The 23172-nt window shown below is 41.9% G+C and overlaps 2 protein-coding genes and 1 non-coding gene across 3 annotated transcripts; all 3 read left to right on the top strand.

Annotated features, from left to right (window-relative positions):
- The first annotated feature begins 4303 nt into the window (after positions 1-4303).
- Positions 4304-4410, top strand: LOC141644906 (small nucleolar RNA R71). The gene has a single exon (XR_012544508.1). It is a non-coding gene; the product is annotated as a small nucleolar RNA R71 (small nucleolar RNA).
- A 1819-nt stretch (positions 4411-6229) lies between these two features.
- On the top strand, positions 6230-6559 carry LOC141641421 (putative mitochondrial protein AtMg00860). The gene has a single exon (XM_074450081.1). The coding sequence runs from the start codon at positions 6230-6232 to the stop codon at positions 6557-6559; it is 330 nt and encodes a 109-aa protein (XP_074306182.1).
- A 6029-nt stretch (positions 6560-12588) lies between these two features.
- On the top strand, positions 12589-13724 carry LOC141641420 (uncharacterized). Its single transcript, XM_074450080.1, has 2 exons — positions 12589-13515; positions 13569-13724. Exons 1-2 carry the CDS (start codon positions 12589-12591, stop codon positions 13722-13724), a joined length of 1083 nt encoding a protein of 360 aa, XP_074306181.1.
- The last annotated feature ends 9448 nt before the right edge of the window (positions 13725-23172 follow it).

Below are 23172 nucleotides of genomic sequence, written 5' to 3'. Positions count from 1 at the left end.
TATTCATTACGTGTAATATTTCGGTGGTCTGATCTAAAACATAAATTCCGTTCATGGAGACTGCCTTGCCATAAATCATATCGTGTAATGAGAAAATGCAAGTATTATTCTCTATTACAAATGAAAAACCAAGTTTGTCAAGTGCGAAAACCGAAATAATGTTTTTAGAAAGACTGGGTACATAATAGCAGTTATATAAAAATAACTCAAATCCGCTAGGAAGTTGGATCACGTATGTTCCCCTCGAGACGGCAACCACTCGTGCTCCATTCCCGACACGCAGGTCCACCTCACCCTTTACGAGGGGTTCGATGTTTCGGAGCCCTTGCACATGATTACACAGATGAGAACCACAACCAGTATCAAGTACCCAAGTTCCGTAACTTGCATGGTTAATCTCAATCATATGAATAAAAGTAGAAGAGGATGAAGACATACCAACAGGTTTAACACGACCTGCCTTTAAGTCGTCATGATAAACAGGACATGTACGCCTCTAATGCCCAGTCTTGTGGCAATGATGGCATTCCATGTTTTCATTCTTGCTCTTTGTCGCGCCTGATGAGGTGCTCGACTCACCAGGCCCACTCTTACCTGAACCCGACTTTTTAAACTTCGGTTTGCCTACTGCTAGGCCTGGCTGAACTTTGCCCTTACCTTTGCCCTTGTTTGACACAACGAGAACATCCTGTTTCATGCTCCCACTGAACTTCATGTCCTTCTCGGTGCACGTACGAGAAGGGAGTGCAGTTCATGGGGACTTTTCTTCAAATCATTCATGTAGTAATTCGCTCTAAATTGCGAAAAACCATCGTGGAGTGAATGAAGCATGCGGTCAATCACGATGTTCTCGCTGATTTTAAAATCAAGCGTCTCCAGGTTCTCGACATTCTCAATCATGCTGAGAATGTGTGGGCTAACCGATTGGCCCTTCTGGAGTCTCGCATCAAAGAAGCGAGTGGTATGCTCATAGGTCACGATTCTCGGTGCTTTCGAGAATTCCTTGGTGAGCGTGGTGAAAATCTTGTTTGCACCTTGGGCTATGAAGCGTTTCTGCAACTTGGGTTCCATTGCAAAAATGATTACGTTTTTAATCGCACCCGCTTCCAAAGCGAAATCGTTATACTTGTCGATCTCATTAATTCCAGCCGTGGGGCCTGGGTTTGATGGCATGGGCTCAAGCAGAAATTTGAGCTTCCCGTCAGCAGCGGCAGCATTCCGTAATGCTGCCTCCCAGTCCGCGAAGTTTGATCCATCATTCTTGATCGAGTTGATGATTCATCCGATTCATGAAGATCCGAAGCCGGGACTCACGGTCCAATGTGGCACTTGGCATTGGGTCGTTCAAGTGACCAGCCATATTGTTATTAGCAGTTTATGTGAACGTGATCTACACTGAAAAGGAAAGAAAAACACAAAATGAAATAAGCAACTCATCGAGGTGATTTAAGTCTATTTAAAATTCATTTTAACGTGTAGACTCTCGCACTTGCATAATTGATCTCCCTCAAGAATGATACAAGTGATCCCAAGACTCAATTTCTGTAAATTGATAAGCCAACTGTTTAGCTAATTCTTCCGTAAGAACTCTTGGTCGATAGATTTCCGTAAATCCTATCTATAGTCCACCATAATCACAGGATCGTACGAGTGATCATGGTGTTGAGATAAAATAGGTCAATCAGTTCCAACTTACCCGACGTAGAAGGGGTCATATTATGCCTACCGACGAAGAAGGGACTCATTGGAGTTTGACCTATAAAGACTATTCTCAATTTTTGTTTATACGAGGAAGATCCCATCAACTAAATTATAATTCATATTAAGTGAACGAATAACTAGCGTTTGCGTGAATGAATTAATTTGGGTGATGGCTTAAAATCATGTGACATAAGAATGTCAAAGAAAACTAACTCGTGACCTCTATATGTGTCAGTTTTCATGCAATAATTAGGTGGTTTGGTTTTTAGGCGGAATATGATGCAAATTATCGTTATGAAAAATAAATAAAAGAATGCAATACGTAAAAAAAAATTCCTAGTGTGGCCTATCCTAATAAAAAGAACATAAAACAACTTTGGAATCCCCCGTTGGACCCGAGAAGCTTGTCTTGATGTTCCATCTTGATCCAAGTAGCGGGAGTGAGCATCCGGTCTCCATCTTTGGTCTTCTCAAAAATTACAATTTAAAATTTACAAATATAAACCTATTTACATTCTAAATAAAAACTGTAATTAAAAGAAATAAAAGGGAGATACGAGATCTCAAAATACAACCAAGACCGTGTTCCATCATTACGGTAACACGTTCTACTAAGGCCACACTAAGTTACACCTGATTGTAAAAATAAATACGTAATAAAAGGCATTCAAAAGCATTCAAAATTAACGATAAATAAATGCATCAACTAAAAAAAAACAAATTCATTCGTGACATAATTCCGTAATTATGTTAAATTTATCCAAACCACCTTTTAATGATTAAAATTCATGTGATAAAACCGCTTCTATCAATTTAATTTTAATCTAATACAATCCGTTACTTTAAATACGCTTTAAAATAACTTAATGGTACGTGCGTGAACCGTTTCACAATCATAGCGAGTGTACAATATCCGTATAAAATACATATTAAGGCCAAAAGAAAATTTAAAGCATAAAGAATAAATTTTCAAAACTGCCAAAACAAAAATCCCTCGATCCAGGGACATTAGTGTTCGATCGAGGAACAAAAGTGCTCGATCGACTGAACTGCTAGTCGATCGAGAGGATTGCCAAACAGAAAGTGCTCGATCGACTAAACTGGTGGTCGATCGAGTACTTTTATCAGCAAATCTGCTCGATCGAGTACGAGGACATCTCGATCGAGCGGTCAGGGTTTTAAAAGTGGTCGATCGAGTGCAGCTGAGGACTCGATCGAGTAAAACAAGACAGAAAAACCACTCGATCGATTTAAAAACTTGCTCGATCGAGTACAAAAATTTCTGGAAATGCAAAACCCTCGTGAAACAGTTTGTCAAAACAAAACTTATTGCAATTATGATCAAAACCTTGTAAAAATAAATCAACAAATTGCAAAACATTAACATATTGCTATAATGATCGTGTAAAATAACAATATGCAACGGATAATAACCGTATCAGCCGTGTAAACACAAGACACGGTTTTAAAACCGCAACAGCCAAAACAAAAAAAAATTCTGCCGTGAGAATTACTGCTGCCGCACGGATTTTTAGACAAAACAAAAATCGTTTCAAAATCGTTTGATGAAAAATCACAATGAAAATTTACGTGGCCTCGCTCTGATACCACTTGTGGGGTAATATCCGTATAAAACCCATAAATTGAAGGATTATAACGCAAATTTTATATGCAAATTATTGTCATAAACGAAATACAATGATGAAACGATAAAGTTTAAGGATTAACCTTCGGTCCTAGTGCAAAATGGCAATGAGAGATCAAAGTAGATCTCCTCCTAAATGATGCACCCAAGATTGTCCGAGAAATGCCCTTGTGCTAGAATGAATCCTCTAATTGCCTTGCAATATTGAGAGGATTATTTTGTGAGTTTTCGTTGGATGAGAGATCCGAATTTTGAGAGGCAATTTTCTCAAAACCCTAAAATTTTCTCAAAATGAATGATTAGGTTACAAAAGAGAGGAGGGCTCCCTTTTGTTCCCTTGGTTCGGCCGTGAGCTTTAGATGGGGAGAGTGGGCTTTCCACTTTCTCTAATTTTTAACTCATGGTACGACCCGAAATGCGCTAAATGTATATGACACGGTTTTATCATAAATCGTCATCGGTTATCGGTTATTAAATCAACTAATAATACGGATTAGTTGAAACATTAATACATGTCCGACAAAGACGATATTGTATAATTAATTTATCCAATATACATTAATCAAATATAAATCGCTTATATTTAATTTTACGAATTAACCGCTTAATTCGTCTTAGCCATTTTTATTTAATCCGTATTAAATAAAATATCTCAACATCACATTTTAACTAATTATTAGTCAAATAACTCGGACTAACTGGTTAGTCAAATTTGGCATCTACATGACTGTATTTCCATACCGTCACATCTCTCAAACGTATCCTATAGGTGTGACTTTTAGGGACCAGTTGATCACCGCCATCTGTATGACAATAACGTCAAACTTATCTAGCAAGCCAACCGTTATTGATAAACGTGGATCAACTGATAATAATACCAAAAGTATGCCCTTTAATCCTTTTAGAGATTTATAAGTCCTTGCACTAACTGTAAAGGACACCAGCCCCAACAGCTGGAAACCATGATGAGGGACAGCTCGGACCAAACTTTTGAAACGTCCCCATGCTTCGCAAAAATCTTCATCGGCTCTTTGCTGAAAACTCGTGATTTTACCTCTCAAGGCGTCAGTCTTTGAAAGTGGGAAGTACTTCTTGTAGAAGGCTAATGCTAGAGATGTCCAGTCCGTGACTCCAGCTGCTACCCTGTCAAGGTAGCGGTACCAATCTCGCGCTGAATCCTTTAATGAGTACAAGAACATAAACCCCTTTACTTCATCTTGAGTTACCCCATCCGGTATAGGTATGGAACAGCAGTAGTCTGTGAAAGTTTCTATATGCTTCAAGGGGTCCTCATCTGGTAGACCCGCAAACTGATTTCGCTCCACTAGATCGATGTAAGAGGAACAAAACTCGAAGTTACCGGTGGTAGGGGTAGGTAACTGGCGCCCCATTGGAAGGTGGTGTTCCTTTGGCTGAAGATTATCATATATTGTAGCCATAATTGCCAAAGTGAGAGTACTCAAGTCTTCCTCTCAAAAACCTGTCTTCTAACTGTGAAAAAGCAAAACTAGAAACAAAGGTAAGCAACGGCCTCAAGGAACAAAAGTTCCTTGAGACAAGAAAAATAAACTAAAATAAAGCAAACAGAATTACACCGTCTCCCCGGCAACGGCGCCAAAATTTGATACCGTCGTTTAGTACCAAAATTAAATTTATAGTTCCAAACTAAAACTATAGCTAGTGATAGTAAGGGGTCGAACCACAGAGAGACAAGGCTGATTTTGTTTGCTATTTTTCAGTCTACAAAAGTAACAGATAATTGGGGGTTTTGAATTTGGTTGATTAAATGGCTAATTGCTAAAATGAAAATTCTTAATAAGATAAAAAGAGGATCGGGAACTTCGGTTCACCATGGCAAATAACAGGTCAGTCAAGCAACAGAGATCTTATAATACGGTCTCAGGGAAGATAAGCTAGTCTTTCGATCAAAGCTCAAATAACCTCACGGTCTAATAATTCCCTAGAATTTATCAAGCTTTCACTCAAGAGAAATTCTAAATCTAACGATAAATCAAATTACCAATCTTTCAATCTAGCAAAGAAATCTATCAAAAGATAACAAGACCAATACGGAAGAACTCGTGCTACACAACAATTCTAATTTAATACCATGGCTCACCTTGTTCCCAATCAAAGAAATTACCTACGCATAATTATAACTACACTAATTGCGAAATTAATAATAAAGAACAAATTTGACATGATGGAATCTAACTAGAACAAAGGAGAGAACTTCAATTGCTGAAATTAATTGATGAAACAAGAATCAAATAACAAGGAAAATAAGAAAGAGGAAGAATTGCATAAAAAGCTTACTAACTGAATATCAAGAGCAAAGCATTCGAATCAAAGGTTTCCGTCTCAAGCTAGATCTCCAAACTCAGTTTTTTCCAGAATGAAAAGCATGACCTAAAAGTTGCTCCGTTCTACTGATAAAAAGATACCCAAAGTTAATTACAAGTTGGGCTTTTAAAAGTCTAACACGGAGAAATAATTATCAGCTCGAAATCAGGTCGATCGACTGGTCAGCACGGTCGATCGACTGAAAACGCGGAACAGTAGCATCTGATGAGCTCCAGTGGTCGATCGACCGTAAAGCTTAGTCGATCGACTGAAAATGCTGTGCAGTGGCTCCTTGTTGCTTCCAATCAACTCTTCACTCCTTGCACGCATCCCAAGGTAAGTGAATGCGACTCTCCTTCTTCTTGGCTTCCTTGAACTTGCTTCCGGAGGACGAATTTGGCTTGATTTAGCCTACTTCCACGCATTCCTACAATAAATCATAGAAAATGGAAAGTAAACCGTTTCGGGAGAAATAGCAGCCTTAAGCTACCAATTATGCATAGAAATACATGCCAAAACCACAGATAAAGTGTATAGAATATGCACGTATCAGAGGGTGTGGCCACTGAACCTTCCAAAGTTGATGCAGTACAACACTGGCCTGTGCCTAAAACAATCAAGCAGTTGAGAGGCTTCCTTGGCCTAACAGGCTACTACAGAAGGTTTATTAGGAGTTATGGAGCAATTAGTAGGCCACTAACCAACTTGCTTAAAAAGAACTCATTCTCGTGGGGCCAGGCAGCACATGCGGCATTTGAGAAGCTCAAGGAGCTCATGGTCTCTGCCCCTGTTCTACCATTACCTGACTTCTCAAAAACCTTCACAATTGAAACTGATGCATTTGGGGGGAAGGCATTGGAGCAGTACTAATGCAGGACAGACATCCTATAGCATTCATCAGCAAGGGGCTATCTTTAAAACATCAGTCAATGTCTGTGTATGAAAGAGAACTACTGGCTATTATTCATGCAGTGGGAAAATGGAGCCAATATTTGATGGGAAGGCCTTTTATAATAAAAACAGGCCATCAAAGCCTCAAGTTTCTCTTGGATCAAAGAATCACCAATCCTCTCCAGCAAAAATGGCTGGCAAAGCTACTCGGATATGATTATGAGTTAACTTACAAGAAAGGGAAGGAGAACATTGCAGCAGATGCTTTATCTAGAGTAAAAAGCTCAGAGTTAAATGCATTGTATCTGAGCTCAATAAGCACTGATCTGTACTCATCTGTCCAAGAGGCCTGGAGAAGGGATGAAAATATTGCAGTAATTATAAAAAAACTGAAAGAAAATCCTAATGGAGTGAAGCATTTCTCATGGAGAGAGGGACATCTTAAAAGGAAGGGTAAATTGGTGGTGGGAAACCATAATGGATTGCAACAAAAGCTAATATCTTTTATGCATGACACTATGTAAGCTGGCCACTCTGGTATTGAGGCTACATACCAGAGGCTTAGGCAAAAGTTCTTCTGGAAAGGAATGAAGCAATAAATACAGGAGTATGTGAGAACATGTACTATTTGTCAACAATGTAAACATGATGGGGCTGCCTACCCTGGAAAGCTTCAACCCCTACCAATCCTGTTGGAGTATGTATCCTCGACAATAATGCGATCACATGTTTAAAATCTCATATTAAGAATACATGAGGGATAGTAATATTTTATTGTCAACTGATCCACATTAATCGATAATGATTGGCTGACTAGAGTTTGACATTACTGTCGTGTGACGGTGGTGATCAGTTGATCCCTTAAGGTCATACCTCTAGGGAAACATTCTTAATTGACTAATTAATTAATTGTATGATGATACAAGTTAATTAATTCCTTAAAATTGAACAAATGATTTTGTGAGTAATTATACGTATCTTATTGTAATTCGATTATATAAGATTCGTTCTAAGTAATTAAATTGTTTTATTACTTAAGGTTTACTTATTGTTTATGAAACAATTGAAATTAGAATGAATTGATTGTTATAAATACAAGTAGTTGTGATTTATAATTATATGACCCATTTTAAGTAATAGTAATTGTGAATTACTAGTTAATTTTGTATGTGATTTATTTTATTTATATAATGATTTTTAATATGTTAAAAATGCATTATTTAAACAACATGTCTAGTAACATGTCCAATATGTCACACAATACATATTAACAAATTGACAAAGTTAAAATGGATCCATATTAATAATATGGACCGTGTAAATGTATAAGGGAGAAGGGTTATTTGTGCCTTAATTGTTTTAATTAGTGGAGAGCATGATGATTACCTACTAAATATAGGTATGCATACCTATACTCTTGAGAAGAGAAAATTGAAAAGGTATTGGGCACCCTACCCACCCAAAACCGGTGGCCTCCTCTTTACACACTCAAGTAGTGTGTTTTCATTTCTACACTTATTCATTCTAACATTATTCATTCACTTGAATACTTTTATCTCTCTACTTCTTGTTGTTGAACAAAAGATAAAAACTCACATAAATCCTCTAATATTATTCCAACTATACTAGAAGTAGTATATACATAATATTAGTAATTTTAAGAGAACAAATATTAATTCTAGTAATCAAATTAATATTTGTATTAAGAGTGCTTTTCTTGGTACAATCCTTGAGGAGAGATTCTAAATTGAATCTTGTTCATCCATTTGGAAAGCTCAAGAACTAAGTAAGGAAGGAGACCTTACTAGTGCCCTAATATCCGAAATATCCAATGTAAGGAACCGATTTTCCTTCACTCTTGTGTTTTGTTTTGCATGCATAAGATCCTGAAGTTTTTATGACTAAAACATTAAACTAAAATATGTGATATGTAAAATATGATTTCCTACAAATCCCACATACACTATGGTCTGAAGTGAGTATGGATTTCATAGATGGGATCCCCAAATCCATGGGAAGTGATTCTATCATGGTAGTGGTTGACAGGCTTAGCAAATCAACCCATTTCATACCCTTAAAGCATCCTTATTCTGCTCCTATGGTGGCTCAGGCCTACTTTGATAATGTTTATAAGCACCATGGGATGCCTACTTCTATAATTTCTGACAGGGACACCATCTTTATCAGTAGCTTTTGGCAAGAACTCTTCACCATATATATGGCACAGAACTTAGTCTCTCCTCTGCTTACCACCCCCAAACTGATGGGCAGACAGAGGTAGTAAATAGATGCCTTGAAACATACTTAAGATGCTTCTGCAGTGAATCGCCTAATGACTGGTGCAAATGGTTCCTGCAGCTGAGTATTGGTACAATACATCTTATCATATCTCCTTAAAAATGACCTCATATGAAGTCACTTATGGCCAACCACCTCCCATTCACTTGCCTTACATGCCTGGTAAAAGTAAGGTAGAGGTAGTTGATAGGACTCTAATAGAAAGGTAAGAGGTCCTCAACAACATCAAGCTCAATCTGGCTAAGGCTCAAAACAGGATGAAACAGTACGCTGATAAGGGAAGAAGTGACAGGGAATTTGAAATAGGGGATTATGTATACCTCCAACTTCAACCTTACAGGCAGAATACTGTGAACAGGAGGGCCAATCAGAAACTTTCAAAGAAATATTATGGTCCATAACAGGTTATAAAAAGGGTAGGGACAGTTGCTTATAAGCTGGCTCTGCCTTCAAATGCAAAAATCCACCCCACATTTCATGTCTCTATGCTTAAGAAGTGCTATGGTGATCCCCCAGCTCCTACCTCCCTACCCGTATCTCAATCTGATAGGCAGCCTGAATTGATAATGGCTAGGAAGACTGTTAAGAGAGGGAGGATTACAGCAACAAAAGTTCTTATCAAATGGTAAGACTCTCCATTAGAGGATGCTACATGGGAATTTTTGTATGATCTCCAGCAGAAGTTTCCAAATTTTGATCCTTGGGGTCAAGGATCTTCTCATGGGGAAGGTATTGATACATCTGCAAGGGAGTTAGGCCTAAGTCAGACAGAGGAAGGGAGAAATTCAGAAAAGGGCGCCCATATTATCCATACTCTAACAAACTCCAACGGTCTCAATTTGGATGAGCTCAAAGATTTGTCCTTTACTGTACATGCTCCACCCACAGCTAATCATTGCCAGCTCACTAAGGAATATCTAAGTACACCTGAATTCAGTGGTGGTACTGCTGCAATCACCATTGGATCCAATGCACCTGACACCTGACACCTCACTATCATTATCGAATAAGTACTTACCAATCATTAGATGCTTTCGTATTGCCTAAGGCTAGACTTATATATATAGCACCATCATGTATTAAGAAGTTTATGAATGAAAATAGCTAGCTTTATGCTATTTGGTTAATAGAATCCAGGTGAAACTTTCACTGCAATTCTGTTAAAATTGGGGTGTCCTATCAGTCTTAAGGGCTGAACAGCTGCCATTTTTTATCTTCTTAAAAATCGTTTTATCACATTATAAGAATAAATCTTATCAATATGATCTACATAATCCTCCTTCCCTACAAAGAGTCGACTGTTCCTTTTCTGCCATATATGGAGTATACTGCAGCAGCTAACGTTGCCTTTCTCCAAGCACTTTCCCAATGCCTCATGCCTCTTGGATTTGCACACCAGCGTATTTCAGTTCAAAAATCATTACTCTTGTCTTGCCTCTAATATCCGTCCAATGCAAACCTCCTTCCATATATGCTGATAAAATGAGTGTTAGGGATAAAAAATTGATTTTATCACCTGTGACATGGCACTTTTTTACTGGAAGAAAATATGGCATAAGGACGACGACGTGGCACACGGTTATTGGTGGATGAAAGAAAATAAGAATCGCTGATGTGGCATGATTGGGGCCGTAGGATTAAAAGAAGAAACAAACACATATTGGGAGATGAATAACACACGTGCAATAAAGAAATATCTACCAAGTCAACTAACCAACCCCTATTCTTTGGGGAGTTGATCTGGTATCCAGGAACAGAAGCAGGAAAAAACCCTAGTTCTGATTCTGACAGTTATATAAAGGAGAGGGGAGCAACGTTCAAGGGACATTCAACATTATTCTCAAGCAATACTTCACTCTCCCAAGTCTCAACAATAGTCAAGCAATATTTCCCTAGCAACGTTATATTTGTATTTCCTTACTTGGGCATTTTTACATCGATTATAGTGCAAAGTTGGCGGGATTCCGACTCCCCCCGCGGTTGTTCCCACACCGAGTTTTCCGCGTTATCAAAAATCCTCCGTGTCATTCTTTTCGTTCATCTTCTCCTTCTTTACTTTGTTGCATATTTATTCCTTAAATTCGTCATAATCCAATATTAATCGGCACTAGATTAATCACTATCACTCACTAAATTAAATCAATAATCGGTAAATTTTTACCAAAACAATTTGGCGCCCACCGTGGGGCATAGTGATCATTTTCAATAGCCAAACCTCGCAAGACCGAACCAGCCAACACCATGTCTGGAACCAGCCAGAATCCTTCCAGCAGCCAGAGCATGCCAGCCTTGTCTTCTGGAGCAGGACTTGCTTCTGCATCCGCAGGATCAGTCAGTGCATCTCCAACGTCCAGCCAGATGACCCCCGTCAGCATGTCCCAGACTCAGAAACCACCGCAGATACCAAAGATAGCAGGTGCATCCAGTCAGTCCAAATCCAGTAGGGAAAGCAGCCCCAGCAGAGGCGAAGCTGTATCCAGAAGCCAGACCCAGGGAGGGTCAGGCGCAGAAGTTCTCCGAAGTAGAGGATCTCCAGCGCTTGACCCGATGCAGGTGATGATTCAAGGGATGGACACTCTGCGTCCAGCCGTAGAGGATCTGAGGAAGGACAACCAGAACCTGATTGCTCAGATCGTAACGGCAGTCTAGACCAAACCAACATCAGCACCAGAGGCTCCTACCAGAACCAGCGGTGGAGGGTCGGGACGATCAATTCCATCAGAACTAGTCACCAGACTAGATCTAGCAGGAGTAGCACCCAGCGAACCAATCGAGCCAAGAGGATTGGGATGCCTGTCATTTGATAATCCACCCAGCCTGCAGCAGACAACAGGTAACGCTTTGTTTAGCACCCCGTCAGGATCTGACCTTCCACTCTTTTCAGGTACTCCCGCACACCAGACACCAGGATGGCAATCTGGACATGCCCTCAATACAGCAATTCCATCCTGCAACCAGTTCACCAGTGGAGCCTGGATCGGAGGATTACAAAGAGACACCGGGATGGCGGCTGATCCATAATCGATGCAACACCGAAGAACCATCACCCAAACACCAGGCCACTTTTCCGGAGCACCCTGGCTAGGAGGTACACTGCTTGGTTCTTTCCTCGCTGTTTCTAACCCTCTTGCGGGAGCGGGTAATTACTGGAGCAAAGAATACCGGGAGCCGAGGGAACGATGTATAGGATACCGGGCGTGGCCCGTCCGTTGGAAAAAGCGGCCCGACGAGAGACGACTACGCGACTCACCTTTCGTGGACGACATAGCCCTAGTCGGTGTTCCTAAAGGATGTGTGCCGCCAGCTATGACACTCTATGATGGAACCACAGATCCACTTGACCATATCAACCACTACAAGCGAAAAATGATGGTAATAACCGCAATCGGATCTCTAAAGGAAGCTTGTATGTGCCAGGGGATTCGGATCAACACTGTCGGAGCACCTGCGGTGGTTCGTCGGCCGCCAAACAAGAGCATATCCACTTCGCCGACCTAGTCAATGCCTTCAACCAAGATTCGCCCGGCGAGAAAGCGAGAAGCGGACACGACCTCTACCGGATAGTGCAAGGGTTCGAGGAATCCATCCGCGATTACTTGAACAGGTTCAACAAAGAGAAGGTGGCTATCTCAAGGTGTGATATAGCAACCGCTATACAAGCCTTCCGCCGAGGACTACACCAGGATTCACAGCTATACAAGGACCTGACCATGCATCCCTGCACTACCTTTGAGGAGGTACAATCAAAGGCAATTCCTGTCATGAGGCTGGAGGAAGACTCTGCACCCGTAAGAGGCACTTATGATTCAGACCCAGTATCCAGAAAAGCTCCAGTAGAGAAGAAGAGTGAAAGACCCAAACCCTACAGCAAGAGCGTGAATAGAGTATCTGGAAATTCTGAAGGAAAGAGCGAAGCAGACCTGCCTCCGAAAATAAGTGAGTATGGTTTCACCACCAACCTTGCAGGACTATTCAAAGCCTTGAGAGAGCTGGGACGCAGAGTCAGATGGCCAAAACTTCCAGAAGGAAACCCCAGCAACAGGGACACAGGCAAGAAGTGCGAGTTCCACGGCAGCAACACCCACAACACCGATGAATGCCACTCCCTCAGAAAGGAAGTCAAATTCCATTATGACCAAGGAAACCTGGATCACCTCCTACCCAGAAATACAACCAGAGTAAACTCAACAGATCAGGTTCTGCCATCTCCTCCTCCTCAGTGCACTAGAACTGTGAATATTATTACAGGTGGATCGGAGCTGTGTGGGCTGACATATTCAGCGGCAAAAAGGCACGTAACCAGAACTAAAGGAGACAGACCAGAAAGCTCCTGCAGGATCAACTGCCAGAATCTGCCGTCAGTCACCTTTGATGAAACATATGCAGGGTCTGCTCCAGAACAACACCACGATGCCTTAATCATCACGCTTCCTATAGGAAATTGCGAGGTGAGAAAGATCTTGGTGGACACCGGGAGCTCTGTCAACCTAATTATGCTAGAGACGCTCAAAGGCATGGGATTCACCGAGAAGGATCTATCAAAGAAGGCGGTTCCCTTGGTTGGTTTCAGTGGCGAAACAAAGCACTCCTTAGGAGAGATCGTTATTCCAACCTATGCAGGAGGTGTTAATAAGCAGGTAAGATATTTGGTTATTGTTGGGCCCTCTACTTACAATGTAATCCTTGGCAGGCCCTGGATCCACGAAATGAAGGCAATACCCTCAACATACCACCAGTGTCTGAAGTTTCCAACGCCCTGGGGGTGCAAGAGATACGTGGGGACCAGGAAGAAGCCAAGGATTGCTATAAAGTGGCTCTGAAGTCAACAACCAGCCCGCCTGCATAGCAATTATAGAGCCGGTGCATCCAGGACGAATACATTGAGCCCCAGCAGGCAGAACTAGACGAAGTCATCCTGAACGCACTGCACCCAGAACGAACTGTGCTCATTGGATCTGAATGTACAGGTAACATCCGTGACAAACTCATTCAATTGTTGAGAACTAACATGGATTGTTTTGCTTGGTCGCATAATGATATGATAGGGATAGACCCAAGTGTGATAACTCACAAGCTAAGTGTAGACCCAAGCTATAAACCTGTGCAGCAGAAAAGAAGAAAGATTGCCTCTGAGAGAAACCAGGTCATAGACCAAGAAGTAGATAACCTGCTTGCTGCAGGAAAGATTCGTGAAGTAAAGTATCCAGAGTGGTTGTCTAATGTGGTGGTGGTTCCGAAGAAGAATGGAAAGTGGAGGGTCTGCGTCGATTTCACGGATTTAAATAAAGCTTGCCCAAAGGATCCATTCCCTCTACCACACATAGACGCCATGGTGGATGCTACTGCGGGCCACGAGATGCTGACATTCCTAGATGCCTGGAGCGGATATAACCAGATAAAGATGCACCCCAGTGACCAGGAAAAGACGGCATTCAGATCTGAGAGAGGTATCTATTGTTATAATGTCATGCCTTTTGGACTGAAAAATGCAGGATCTACCTATCAGAGGCTGGTCAACATGATGTTTAAAGAGCAAATAGGCCAAACTATGGAAGTATACATAGACGATATGGTCGTCAAATCAAAGCAGGCCTCGCAACACCACCAAAGATCATCGGCGAAAACTTTAATACCCTCAGGAAATACCAAATGAAGCTGAATCCTACGAAGTGTACCTTTGGAGTATCCAGTGGAAAATTCCTGGGGTATATGGTGACCCAGAGGGGGATAGAGGCCAGCACCAAACAAATCAAAGTAATTCTGCAGCTGGAGTCGCCACAGAAACCGAAAGACGTCCAGCGCCTGACTGGAAGAGTGGCAGCCTTAAACAGATTCATATCCAGATCCCCGGACAGGTGTAGGCTATTTTATGATGTACTCAGAAAAAGCCAAAGATTTGAGTGGACGGATGATCACGAGAAAGCATTTCAGGAGCTGAAGCGTTATCTCAGCACCCCACCTCTCCTGTCGAAGCCAGAGCCAGGAGAACCACTGTTCCTGTATCTGTCGATCACACGAAGCAACGATCGATGCGGACTAGTACGAGAGCAGGAAGGATCACAGCATCCAGTATATTACATCAGTAAGTCTCTGCTTCCAGCAGAGACCAGGTACACGTCACTAGAAAAACTTGTCCTTGCACTAGTTACTGCATCCCATAAATTGCGTCCCTACTTCGAGTCTCATACAATTTCTGTGATAACCAATTATCCTCTTAAGACTATCATGAGAAAACCAGAACTGTCAGGAAGGATGGCTAAATGGTCCGTGCACTTGAGCGGTTACGACTTGAAGTTTGAACCCCGTACGGCCATAAAGTCTCAGGCTCTGGCAGACTTCGTGTTTGACTTCTGCCCAGCCCTCCAGACCCAGGCAGAGCAGGACATTCTGAGTCTGGAAGAAGATAAAGAAGAGCAAGTGTGGGAGCTACATGTGGACGGAGCCTCAAATGCCAAGGGAGCAGGAGTAGGACTGGTCCTCAAGTCACCCCAGGGAGATCTCATAGTCCAGGCTGTACGATGTGAATTCAAGGCCACAAACAACGAAGCAGAATATGAGGCATTGATCCTGGGTCTGAAGCTGGCTCTGGATCTGAAAATCAGACACCTTCAGGTTTGCAGTGATTCTAAGCTTATAGTTAACCATGTTAATGATTGCTATGAGGCCAGGGATTCCAGGATGATGGCATATCTAGACGTAGCAAAGGAGCTGAAAATCAGATTTATCACGTTCAACATCAAGCAAATCCCCAAGGACCAGAATGCAGAAGCAGACGCACTAGCCACCCTGGGGCAACCTTCAAAGCAGGAACCATCTCCACGATACCAATTGTCCACGTGCTGGAGCCAGCAACACTAAAATCTAAGCAGGAAGCAGAAATGGTGTGCAGCACCAGTAGTGAAGAAAATACTCCAGACTGGAGGAAACCTTACTTAGACTGGCTGCAGCAGATAAAAAGGAGGTAAGGAGCTTTAGAATGAGAGCATCTAGATTCATACTAATTGATGGTGTTCTATTCAGGAAATCCCTCGCTGGACCCTACCTCAGATGCCTGGATCGGGAAGAATCTCAAGCTGTCTTGCATGCTCTCCACAGTGGAGAATGTAGAAACCATGCAGGGGGCAGGAGCCTGTCCAACAAGGCACTGAGGCAGGGATACTTCTGGCCCAGAATGCGCAAAGATGCAATGGAATTCGCAAAAAGATGTGACGCTTGTCAGAGGCACGCCCACGTTAGCCACCAGCCTGCAGAGCCTCTGCACCAGGTTATCTCACCATGGCCCTTCATGAAGTGGGGAATGGACATAGTGGGACCACTACCCAAAGCACCAGGAAACAAATTCTATATGCTCGCCATGACGGACTACTTCTCCAAATGGATAGAAGCGAAATCATCCTCCCGGTTACGAAAACCCAGGTGATATCTTTCATTAAACGCAATATCGTATGCAGGTTTGGCATTCCATCTGAGATTATATGTGATAATGGGTCCCAATTCATTGGAAATAAGACAGAAGCTTTTTATGCTAGGTGGAATATCTCGTTGCAGAAATCTACTCCGAGGAACCCCGGTCCAACGGACAAGTCAATCCAAAGAATAAGATTATCGTTGAAAATCTGAAAAGAAGTCGAAGAGATTGGGGGCAAGTGGGCGAAGAGCTACCTGCGGTTCTCGGGGTGAACCACACCCAAGGTTGCAACGGGATAAACTCCCTTCACCGGTGTTCGGTGCGAAGCGTCATTCCATCCGGTTAGGGTCCCAACCCACGAGATATGGATGCATAACGAGAAGATCGGAATCAGGTGGAAATGGCAAGCAGTCTGGACACGATAGATGAACTCAGAACTAGCGCCCAGATCAGGATGGCTTCCTACCGACAAACTGTGGCTAGAAGCTATAACAAGAATGTAAAAGTAAGAACCCTGCAAGTAGGAGATATGGTCCTGAGGAAAGTCTTCCAGAATACCAAGAACCAGCAAGCAGGAAAATTCGCCTACAACTGGGAGGGGCCATACCAAGTAGAGAGCGCAGTTGGAAATGGAGCTTACCGACTCATGACTTTGGAAGGGCAAATGGTTCCCAGATCCTGGAATATCACCCACTTGAAAAAATATTTCACTTAAGTCACCAGCATGGTTAACAACTGGGTACTCAGCCTACCAGATACAGCTCAGCTAGGTTCTAGATATTGCCTTAAATATTTCCTGGCTCTAAATATTTTTCTGTCCCTAAGTATTTTTATGTCTCCAAATATTTTTCTGGCTCTAAATATTTTCCTATTTCTAAAATATTTTCCCATCCCTAAATATTTTTCTGGATCTGAATATCTTCTGACTCTGAATGTTTTCTGGTTCTAAATGTTATTCCTGAATTCAACATTTCTGGTTCTAAAAACAGCCTTGTTCGTATTTTAACTCTAACAAATTCTAAATTGCAAAACCACTTCGAATATTTTAAGTATAGAACTCTTTTTATTTTTTCTCAAATAAGCCAAGTGAATGAAATGCAAACTAATCTGGCAGAGTCTGTATTTCATTACAGAAGGCGTGTGTCCGTGGCTAAGCACGTACAACCAGGACAACCAGCCTCCCGCGATGCATTATCACCCACGCAAGCATGGCTCCTCTGGACGAGTGGGCAAACTAGACCCCTTAGCCAGCAATCTAACAGCGATGGCCAAACAAACGACGTGCATGCACAAATCAAAGCACCAGAAACGGTACGACACAAAGAGAGATTCACCAGAAAATATTTAAGTTTCAAAAGCAAAGTACGTCTCGTATCAGAGCCAGACCAAAACACATTAAACTATTCAAAATAAAATGTTACTCCCCGCAGGGCCAGAAACTAGCTAAACATGATAAAAGTCTTTCAGATGCAGAAAAAGCTAATCTATATCAATATGCTCCACAGCTTCAGAAGCAGCTGCCTGAGCGTCAGGAGCAGGAGAATTCACTTCTTCCTCAGCATCTAGATCACCAGCGGAAGCAACACCAGGTTCCACTAAGCCAGCTAGCACATCCAGGTTCAGACCATCAGGGAAAGCAGCAGCAAGCTTCTCCTCTTCAGCTCCTAAGTCCCAAGCCGAATGCTCACCATTCTGGAACGCCTTTATACACTTGATCTTCGTCTCTAGAGCAGCATAGGACAGAGCATTCGCCAAAGTCTCTTTCAAGTCCTGCACATCAGAAGCCTTCTCTCCCTGGATCTGAGAAACACGAGCCTCTGCATCAGAAGCACGCTTCTCAGCCTCAGAGGCACGTCTCTCAGCCTCTAAGGCGCGTTTCTCAGCGTCAGCAGCATTCTTTTCAGCGCCAGAAATCCGCCCTTCAGCAGCAGAAAGACTGTTCTGCAACTTCTGCTTCTGAGCAGCCTCCTCCAACAGCAGACTCTGGGACTTGTCCAAATCAGCCTGAATTTTAAGCCTGCCCTCATTGGCTTCTGTAGATACCTCATTTCTACACCTCTCGCAAACCACCCGGTGATGATTGGGCCGCATGTTTGCTACGCGGAACGATTTATGACCATTCGTAAGATTATCGTCAAGTGATTGCTCAAATATTAATGTCTACCTCTTAGTTGTCATCTACGTGCCGATACGGTCGTTTTGACAGTAATTAGAGTACATTTGGAGTCCGGGCCTAAAACCGTCTCCATTTTCTGATAACCGTTAAATTCCGAGTCAGAATGTTCTGGAATGTTCCGGATATTTCTATTCCATATTTCAATCTTTATCCTTTGGTAAACAATTTCCCGTAATATTCACATAAGATATTAAGGAAAACCGAATTATTTCCGTCCTACCATAACTTAAACACGGAAATCTTTCTTCAGCAAGAGGAAACCACTTGGGAACAGACGCAGCAGGTGCTGCGCCTCTTTCAAGAGACGCAGTGGCTGCTGCGCCTCTTCCCAGGTCCTTTTCTGCGTATTTCTCGTATCTTTTTTATATCTTTCCGAGATTCACTTCCAAAGAGTCTCCGAAACCCTAATTCCTTCACGTGATTAGTATAAATAGGAGCCTTCGCTCCTCATATTTCTCACGCGAGTGTCCGCCCTTCTCTTCTCCCTTTGAATTCTAGACCTTTGTTCTTACTTTTTGGCGTCTACGTGCTTGAACATTCGACCACGTAAGCTCGGATCCTTCTGAGTACCAACCTCGTTTGCATGACCGACCAATTTGACCAACTCCACATCAATCAACTTAATCAATTTGTTTTAATTCCTCTTACGAGGGCACTTTCTTTGCATTCGCGTCGAGCATCACTAATTGATATCTTAGTCCTTCTCGTTTCGTCAAACTGTAGATACCTCATTTCTGCACCTCCCGCAAACCACCCGGTGATGATTGGGCCGCATGTTGGGTACGCGGAACGATTTGTGACAATTCGTAAGATTATCGTCAAGTGATTGCTCAAATATTAATGTCTGCCTCATAGTTGTCATCTACGTCCCGATACGGTCGTTTTGACAGTAATTAGAGTACATTCGGAGTCCGGGCCTAAAACCGTCTCCATTTTCTGATAACCGTTAAAACCCGAGTCAGAAATTTCTGGAATGTTCCGGATATTTCTATTCCATATTTCATAAATTTTATCTTTTAGTAAACAATTTCCCGTAATATTCACAAAAGATATTAAGGAAAATCGAATTATTTCCGTCCTACCATAACTCAAACACGGAGATCTTTCTTCTGCAGGAGGAAACCGCTTGGGAACAGACGCAGCAGGTGCTGCGCCTCTTCCAAGAGACGCAGATGGGCTGCTGCGCCTCTTCCCGAGCCCTTTTCGCATGTTTCTCGTATCTTTTTCATATCTTTCCGAGATTCACTTCCAAAGAGTCTCCGAAACCCTAATTCCTTCACGTGATTAGTATAAATAGGAGCCTTCGTTCCTCATATTTCTCACGCGAGTGTCCGCCCTTCTCTTCTCCCTTTGCATTCTAGACTTTGTTCTTACTTTTGGCGTCTACGTGCTTGAACATTCGACCACGTAAGCTCGGATCCTTCTGAGTACCAGCCTCCCCGTTTGCATGACCGACCAATTTGACCAACTACACATCAATCAACTTAATTAAATAATCGTTTTCCTCTTACGAGGGCACTTTCTTTGCATTCGCGTCGAGCATCACTAATCGATATCTTAGTCCTTCTCGTTTCGTCAACATGTAAGTCTGAGGGTGTATAATCCTTATTTATTTATTGTATTTATTTATTGTATCACAATTGTAAGATTTACGTCGAAAGTACCATTAAAACCGATTTCTAAAACTATGCTTTAAAACCTCTTTTTACGGATTTCCAGTAGATAACCGTCGAGAAAGGACGCAGCAACTGCTGCGCCTCTTCGAAGGAGTGCAGTTCCTGCTGCGCCTCTTCGTGAGGCTGCCGCAGTTCCTGCTTCCTTTCTTCTTCGTTCGTCCTCTGTTGTTCGTTCCAAAATCCTTTTGATTGTTTCGTTTGTTTGTTTATTCTTCGTCATAATAGCATATAATTCACATGTATATTATAATCATCATCATTAATATGTTTTAATCATCATAAATCTGACTTAAATCCCTAATAATCCAATATTTGCGGGTTTTCGTCATTAAATTCGATTCGGGTTGTAGAGATTCGATTTGTTCATATCGAGTTTCTGGAATTCATCATTGACATATTTTTCATCTGTTTATTCACATGTTTGTCGTTAATTCGTTATTAACTCATCATGTTTAGCTTAATATCATTCATCCATGTAATTAATTCGTTTGCATCCGTCTCATCCATGTTTTACTTTTTTCATGACTCATTCACATGTAAATAATCTATTAATCGCTTCCATCCGAGTAAATAATTTAATCAATCATTAAATTTACCAACGAGCATTAACAACACGCAATTCCGGCTTCACAGCCAGAATTCAGGTCAGGAACAGACGCAGCGCCTGCTGCGCCTATTCCAAAGGACGCAGCTCTGATGCGCCTGTTCCGGGTTGAATTCTGTCCCTGAACTCCGTTGTTGCTTGACCTAGTTTAATTAGTTTACGTATTAACTAACTATTATCCGTATTATCACCTTCTGACCTATTCGTAATTTTATTCCTTTATCCTTTTTCTCAAAATTATCCGTTTTAAAGGTATTTTCGACATAAATCGCCTATCCCAATGTAATTATTGTAATTTATAATTATTGTATTTCTTTTATTGCTTGTATGTTTTCACATGTAATTGAGCATTAAATCCAACTTCGACATTAATTGTATGTTAAACTAATTGTTAACCGACTTAGTATTAATTCTCACATGCTAGGATTAAAACTTGGATGTTGCATTGCATGCATATAGCCGACGATATATCAAGTACGAATAACTTCCCTAATCATTAGTAGAGGCCGCTATCGAGGCGGGCGTGATTAGGTGTTCGATCAAAAGAGCTTCCTAATACGTACCCTCACCCCTTACTCCAGATATCTGTGAACACCCGTGTTCATTGGCATCCACGAGAGTCATTCTAGGCATAGAATGCTAAGGGTAACGATTGCTTAGTGTTCATGTCTTTACTTTGTGTCTTGACATGGCACGAGGTATTCGAACGGTTCCAATTTCCCATAAAAATTGGTGGCGACTCCATACAAAAATGCAAACACTTGTTTCTCTTTTCCAACCCAAGCGCCCCCGTGGGCGGCCCGCTGTCCACAGTTTGGCGACTCCGCTGGGGATAATACACTTACGTGTAGCGAAGGGTGAAACTTGAACAAGGTTAGGGAATAGTTTGTACAAGACAATTGTCGGTTTTCATAACTCGGTCTTCCTAGACCGTTTTATTCGGCCTTCCTAGGCCCAACCCAACCCATTCGACCAATCGTCCCGTCTAAACGGTCCTAATTCTTATTTGGGCCTAAGGATGGATAGCGATTGACGTCATCCATACCATGGTGCTTACTCTTGTTTGTATCAAGGGCCTTCACTACTTGAGGAAATGGACTAGGAATCGGCCTTACTCTTGTTTGGTACGAGCCTCTCCACAGACTTCGGGTTTGATGGTTCGGTATGGCAACCCACCCTTTAAACCAAAACCTTTTCTAAATGCACTCAGCATCCCGTTATAATGCTTGTATAAATGTGTATACCTTACATGATCACCATTTCTAAACAAAACCATGACGATTTTTCAAAAATCAAAACCCGTTTTCAAACAAAAATTTCGAAAAAGGGCTTTTAATTAGCGCAAAACCCGGTCAAAACTCTGTCCGTTTGTCGTGTCAAAATTCGGGCCACAAGCCCATTTCAAAACCTCACTTCGAGTCCACTCCTACAACTACACTATAGTTGACTAGGACACACATTTTCAAAGACCTTGTCTTTCTTCAAAACTCACTCAACACAAGTGGCACACACCCACTTCACGAGTCAAAACTTTTCCTCTTTTAGCATGTGTGTTAGAATGGTCGATCGTGTTTTGATTCGTCGCCGATATCTTATCCAGTTTCCAAGATGCCCGGATCAAGTGATGAAGCAAACTTCAACCAACTTCAAAATAGTAATGATCGAATCCTAGCCGCGCTAGCCCAAATGCAATCTACTCAAGAACAAACCTATGACCGCCTTGAGCTCATCGAAGGCTGTATCTTTGCCGTGGAGGGAAGGTTGCCTCCTCATGAAAGTGAAGTACTACGTAACTCCGATGATGAATCTAGGGATGAAAATCCTCTCATGGGGATGACTGTAGCTGAGAAAAGACTCCAATACCAAGAGGAGCAATTGATGTACCTTTAGGGTGATGACATTTATAGGGAGAACAATCGCAAGTACGAGGCCGTCAATTCCAAATTGCCAACTAACTTTAGTATGACGGATATCCCTAAGTTCAAGGGACACGAGAACCCTTTGAACCACATTCGTGCCTTCAAGGATTACATGTCTATCAAAGGCATCAAACCCGAGATGTTCTTAAGGATCTTTCCTTCATCTCTCGATACCATCCCAAGGCAATGGTTCTACTCTTTAGATCACAAGAAGGTCGCTACTTGGGAGGATGCCGCAATCGAGTTCTCTAAACAATATGCGGATAATGCCGAGATCCAAGTCAACATGCGTACTCTAGAGGTTCTTACCCAAAATGACAAAGAAGGATTCACCGACTTCCTAAGTAGGTGGAGGAAGACTAGCACTCAACTAGTTGAACGCCCGGACGAGGCTACTCTTGTGGAGAAGTTTGTGGATAATCTCAAGCCCATATATGCCAACCATTTGAGATACCAAAACATCAAAACCTTCAAGGACTTGACTGTACTAGGAACAAGGATTGAAGACGAC

The sequence above is a fragment of the Silene latifolia genome, chromosome 2 (assembly GCF_048544455.1).
Source record: "Silene latifolia isolate original U9 population chromosome 2, ASM4854445v1, whole genome shotgun sequence".
Lineage (NCBI taxonomy): Eukaryota > Viridiplantae > Streptophyta > Magnoliopsida > Caryophyllales > Caryophyllaceae > Silene > Silene latifolia.
The sequence above is the reverse complement of the archived record's forward strand: the minus strand, read 5'-3'. Positions and strand labels throughout refer to the sequence as shown.

Excerpts from the sequence above, each read along its gene's own strand:
- LOC141641421 (XM_074450081.1), top strand. The coding sequence starts at position 6,230 with ATGCACGTATCAGAGGGTGTGGCCACTGAACCTTCCAAAGTTGATGCA.
- LOC141641420 (XM_074450080.1), top strand. The coding sequence starts at position 12,589 with ATGCATCCCTGCACTACCTTTGAGGAGGTACAATCAAAGGCAATTCCT. Across the intron at positions 13,516-13,568 it reads CAGGAGGTGTTAATAAGCAG|GCCCTGGATCCACGAAATGA; the intron begins GTAAGATATTTG and ends AATCCTTGGCAG.